The 6,000-nt window shown below is 43.0% G+C and overlaps 1 protein-coding gene across 2 annotated transcripts; it reads left to right on the forward strand.

Moving 5' to 3' along the window:
* The first annotated feature begins 668 nt into the window (after positions 1 to 668).
* On the forward strand, positions 669 to 2,790 carry LOC147629670 (uncharacterized). 2 transcript variants are annotated; one of them, XM_086811185.1, is made up of 3 exons: positions 669 to 972; positions 1,887 to 1,997; positions 2,093 to 2,457. In XM_086811185.1, exons 1-3 carry the CDS (start codon positions 729 to 731, stop codon positions 2,167 to 2,169), a joined length of 432 nt encoding a protein of 143 aa, XP_086667311.1. In that variant the 5' UTR covers positions 669 to 728; the 3' UTR covers positions 2,170 to 2,457. The 2 variants fall into 2 exon arrangements, with proteins under 2 accessions (XP_086667311.1, XP_086667310.1); XM_086811184.1 differs by lacking the exon at positions 2,093 to 2,457 and adding an exon at positions 2,464 to 2,790 and having other exon boundaries at positions 670 to 972.
* Positions 2,791 to 6,000: the final 3,210 nt, after the last annotated feature.

The raw sequence follows: 6,000 nt of genomic DNA on the forward strand, positions 1-6,000 counted from the left end.
GCTCTACACTGATGCCATTAGCATGATTGACTGATGCCATTAGAGAAGAGAAGCGTGTGTGTTTGCTTGCAAGGAGCTCAAGCTCGCCGATTCTTCTATTCACAACAATAATTTCTCATCATTGAAGATTGTACCAAGGATTACATAAAAGAAGATGAAGTCTCAATGATAGCGAAAGTTGGCAATAGTGACATGGATTTGTTGTTTTGGAAGTGCATATAAAAGGCTTGTTCTCAATTGAGAAAGGGAGTACCTTGCATTACCTACACTTTCAAATGGTAGAAAATTTGATGTCAATATAATTGATAGTTGTGAAGAGTAAATTAGTGAAATCTTATATGGATTAAAAAGTGAAAAATATAGAATCTTTTTAATTATTTTCCACTCATTGTGTGCCTTTTTATCTTGGTATTAGTTAATTTATGCCCTAACCTTAGGCCTCCCTAAGTGATTCTAAGTGAGCTTTTTCAATTTTTGTAAGGTCCCCTTTTCTCACTGTAACAAGGTAGTGAGAGGACATATTTCACCCAATTTGGTCTTACTCACAGCTTTTTATATTTGTATTAATTAATTTATGCCCTACCTTAGACCTGTACACCTAAGGTATACCCAAGCACCCCTTGCCCTTTGATTTAATGATGGCATATATTCGTTTGAAATTACTTGGAACGTTTTACTAAAAGCAAGCCGATACTTGCTTCTCCAATAGCCTCCCCGTTTCGGCGACGATGATGATGATGCAGGGGAGCTCGGGGGGAGGGAACGCGGTCGGCGGCGCCGGCGCCAGTAGCAGCAGCAGCATACCCCCTTCGCCAGCAGCAGCAGCGAGGCCACTCTCCTCTTCTTCTTCTTCGAATTCTGCTGCAGTCCTCTCCTCCTCTCTAGTCCAGCAAGTTGCTGAGGATAACCTCTTTGCCCACCTCGCGGAAGACCTCACCTTCACACAGGATCGCAAGTTGGAGACGCAACGAGGTATGCCCCCTCACCATTACTGCACTCATGGCTCATGCATAACTTATTTTCTGCAGATTAGCACTCTCCAGCAAGTCATTTTTCGGGCCTTTGCAATTCACTGCCCATTAGATCGATTCACATTGCTTATTCTCTGCAATCAGGGTGATTTACGTTCAAAATTTTACAATTTTATTGCTTGAATTTCCCTAGTTTTAAGGTTACTCATGCCTGGGTCGGCAGAGGGTGAGGCCCCAAGAAAATTGCAGAATTCAGATTCTCCTGCACCTGGCTGTCGCCATCAAAACTAAATTTTGCAGCATGCTTGATCTGATTTGCCTGCCTCTCAGCATCTGCTCAGAATTCCTGCAGCCTGCTGATGTGGGTTGCTATGCTTCACCTGCTTCTCAACATTTGATCACCTAGTGCCATGAATTCACTCCTCTGATGGGCAGAATGTGATCCATAAGTCCCTTCTGTATTTGGATCTATGATTCACTTCTTGCAAGCAAGGTAAAGCATGCATGTGCGGGGATCTGAATCCCATGGTCAGACTCATGGCCCAGTTTTTGCAATCAGGCCAATTATTGATCCATCATCTTTTGTAATCAGGCCAATCATGGGTCTGTCTCTGCAAGTGGTTCGGTCATGTGGCACTCTCTGAGCCCTTAGAGCAACTTATGGCTCTCTTTTTGCAGCTAAGGCAACCCATGGCAATACGGGCACGCTTCACACTTGTGTCAAGTTGCCAACTCAGTGGTGCAGTGCATTAGAAGAACTCATGATTCGCTCTGCTTATTGAGTGCAAGTCATAGCATCTCATGGATTTCTATCTGCATTGCTTTTGCAATTAATGTAGCTCATCCTCTATATGGTGCAATGCAGGACATGTAATAGCTTGCATTCTGTAATTAGTGTGCTCCTTGTTGTCGCAGCTTTGATGGAAGAACTCATGGAGTCCCTTCGTAAAGAGGAGAAACTCCTGGATGCAGATGCTTGGAAGTATGCTGCTCCTCGATCACAGCTCCATCTTACGTCTATGTCAGGTACGTTTCTTGCATAGCTTAGCATGTTTCCTTGTTGTGTCTCTAGCTCCGTAGGATGGCCTTGCAACAAATCCTGTTGGAAAGTTGTGACTCAGGAGTGAAATTGGCGAAGGGGGAGTCCTCTGCATCTGGAAACAAAGAAACTAAGGGAGACCAGCAATCAATTCGCTGAAATGCAAAGCTCATTTTCTGCTTCATACAGTTGTTCATGACACTTCTGGTCTTAGGAAATGTTTGTTATTTCACATGAACAAGAGAAAAACACTGGTTTTTCCATGAACTCCCACAAAGCGTGCTTGGATGGGCAAAAAGAACAACAGGGTTATTTCCATTTTTTCAGCATACAGGATTAATTCACATACATTATTGAAAAAACATGCACATTCACCTGCTTAGAGTTTTGTTACTTCAATCAGAACTGAGCTCCATGTGATAACCATGTGATAAAGAGAAGCTTCTGTGGCAGGAAATACCTTATACGGTTTCTATCAAGAACCTCAATTGAGGGTAAACAAGAGGAAACGGCCCTGTCATAATAGTGGGAGTGTGTTCCAATCACAGGCTATCAAGTAGACCTGCAGTTGTTGGATTTGAGTTTTTTTATTTTTAATTATTATCTGGATTTTCTTCCAGAGTTAATTCTGCAAGATGCTCTTTGAGGTGACCTATGCCCTCGTGGCTGAACACAATCATAACAAACATTATGTGTGCTTTTTGAGCTGAGATATATCCCGATCTGCCAGATTTGCCCGAATAAACTAGATCATAATACAAACACCTGGCAATGCTACAATGTTTTTCAGTGCCATATCTTCTTTAGTCGCAGATAGGCTAGCTTTATCCACATTTTTTTTTTTTTATAGTAACAAGGTTTTCAGCTGGATATGGAGGTAATCTGACTACCCATTGCAGTAATGAGGACCATTGCAGGTGCACTTACCCACTTGATGTGTTATCTCGGTAGTGATCAATGCTGCAAAAAGCTATAATCTTTAGGATGGTTTGTAAAGCCTTGCATATGAAGTCCCAGTTTTTGCAGATTCAAAGGGTAATCATTGGTTCCTTTTTTGAATAGACTTTGCTTGCTTAAACTGTTTCACTGCAGAGGCCATGCCACTAAAACTTTTGGGTTTTCACCATGTCATATCTTGTCAAGTAGACTGGAGCATTTGTTTTGATTGCTTGCTTTAAGTATGCAAGATGCCAAAACCTTGGCCACGGTGCAGGGAAAGCTCTTATTTTTTTGAAGGAGAATTGTGGAGTTGTGAATATATGAAACATTGAACCGCAGGCTTGTTGTTGTTGACTTGTTTTTTCGGCCTATGCATGCCATTTTGGATCTTACGACGTACAGTACTTTGCATCACGTGCATAGATGTCACCTAAGAGGTTGGTCACTATTACGAAGAAAAGCTGAAAGGTTGATGAGTGCATTTCATCTAAATGGGATGGCTTTGATGCTATGTGGGTCTTTATCCCTTGTGAAAGCTTCATATCAAACAAATTAAGTTTGTTTGTGTATGTTGACTTGCTCACATCATAGAAAAGTTGTTGGGGGGAGAGCTCTCAGTATATAGGAAGATTATTTGGAGGAGTGCGATGAATTTGATAGAGCATGGTTTATTCTATCATGAGCTGGATAACTTAACTCCGCTTTTGAGCATTAAATTCAAGTGTTCTGCTTTAATATGAGAAAGAATGAGCCTCATGTCTGCATTCTTTAATTTTGAGTGGAATTTTGTGTATACCACTAATGAGAGAAAGGAAGTCATGAGAAGACATGGACTTTTGACTCGGTGAAAGTCATGAGAGGGGCATGGACTTCTGACTGGGTGGAAGTCTCACGAGAAGTTATGGAATTTTTATGGGCCTTATTACAGAGCTTTTGTGAAGTAGAAAACCACTAGGCAGGAATGAAAACTTAAAACATCATTCCAAGAAAGTATGCCTGTAGGGGAGTTGTCCTACCTCAAGAGATGGCTGCTATAAATTTTGCAACTACATAGCTGCAGCGAAACCGATGTTTGGAAAAGACGGGGCCTTTAAGATGATGTAATCCCTTGATCTGCATAGATCGGAGAGGTAGGAGTTCATACATTGGGGCTACCTTTTATATATATGTCCTGGAATAAGAGATCGTATACAGTGCCTTGTGCCACTACTGGTCTAAATTTCTGGCTGCTGACACCAGGGGAAAGCACATTAACCTAGCCTGATCAATGGCTTATACTAAAGCCTCAGTCCTAGGCTATCATGCCTAAAAAAAGATATTTTGAGCCTTAACCCCAATTTCACGTTAAAGTTTAATGCTGATTCTCTTAAGCATTGGGTGGTCCAATCAAGGACATAGCATCTGGTGGTGGCTGATGGGGCTTCAACACCATTCAAGGGTTGGAAACTGCTTGGAAACTTCTGAGAGCAGCTGCAAACTGTATGTCCTGTTGCATAATGACAGTAGATGTATGCTTCGTGGCCTCCTATGCTTTGATTATGGCTGATGACATGACAAGGTACATGATTATACCACTCAACCGCAAGTGTTTCCATTCATTAAGCATGGTGCCCTCAAGAAAAGTCCAATCTACTCTGTTGTAGGCTTTCTCAAAATCCAGGAGCAGAACTGCCATATCTTCCTGGCAAAGGCAACCTGTGGTGGTTGCCTCCCTAAAGGTCAAAATGCTATCGACGGTGCTCCAATCCTACAAGAACCTGGGTCTATGTTCCACAGATCAAGTCAAGACGGTGGGGCTGAAGGCAGCGGCTGATGGCTCTAGTGAGGATTTTGTAGGCGCTTCCAAGGAGGGTGATGAGGTGCCACTGCTGTACTTCCAGACGTTCACCTCCCTCCTTGGGAACCAAATGAACAGATCTCCTCAATCCACCTGCCAATCTCAGGATCCTGAATCAAGCTCTCGGGGATGCGGATACTCTGCTGCCTCTCAGGTCTCCACGGATCCTCAAGGTGGAGGAGAATTGGCGCATGGTCTGAGACGGTGGTGCTTGCAATAATGCCAATCATGCCCCCATGGCTGCAAGCCCACTCATCTACATAAAATCTGTCAATGCATCTTGTAGGATCTAGAAAAATGGAGGCTCCCATGGATGCGACCAAACTCCGGGAGATACCATGGATCCTGTCCCCGCATGGTAAGAATCAAACTCCTCCCATGCGGAGACGCGGAGTATTCGGCTTTCGAGATAGTGTCGAGTCTACCTCCCTGTATGTCCTCAATGTGTCAGAGTGCCTTTGATAAGTTGAAGACAGCCTTGGTAACCAACCCTGTCCTTAAACTGCCAGACTTTACCAAACCTTTTGAAGTAGTTATTGATGCCAGTGGCTTTGCCTTAGGCGGTGCTCTTATGCAGGAAGGTCATGCAGTGGCCTATGAATCCAGAAAACTCAGAACACATGAGAGAAATTATGCCGTCTATGACTTGGAGTTACTCTCAGTAATTTATGCTCTGAAGTTGTGGAGACATTATCTTTTGGGACAGAGGTTCACCTTGATGACAGATCATCAAAGTCTAAAGTGGATCTTTACCCAAAGGGATCTCAACATGCGTCAAAGGAGATGGATGATCATCAAAGTCTGAAGTGGATCTTTACCCAAAGGGATCTCAACATGCGTCAAAGGAGATGGATGCAGACCTTGCAGGAATTCGATTTTGAAATCAAGTATTGGCCAGGAAAAGAAAATGTGGTGGCAGATGCGCTCAGCAAAAAAGCCTCCTTGCTTGCAATTACAATGGTGTCAAATCCATTGATCAGTGAAGCAAGGGAGAGAATCATGCAGGACAAATTCTTTGCCCCTATTGCTACCCTTCTGATGCAGGAAAGCAAGACTCCTCAGGAAATGAGTCGAGTTCTTGGGTACAAATTGGATGAAGGATGCATGTATTATAATAATCGGCTATGCATTCCCAAAAATGAGGGAATAAAGGGAAGGATTCTGAGAGAAGCCCATGATAGCCTGGTAGCTGGACATCTAGGGTTTATAAAAAC

This window comes from Cibotium barometz, chromosome 17 (assembly GCF_041138505.1).
Source record: "Cibotium barometz isolate CiBa-2024 chromosome 17, ASM4113850v1, whole genome shotgun sequence".
Lineage (NCBI taxonomy): Eukaryota > Viridiplantae > Streptophyta > Polypodiopsida > Cyatheales > Cibotiaceae > Cibotium > Cibotium barometz.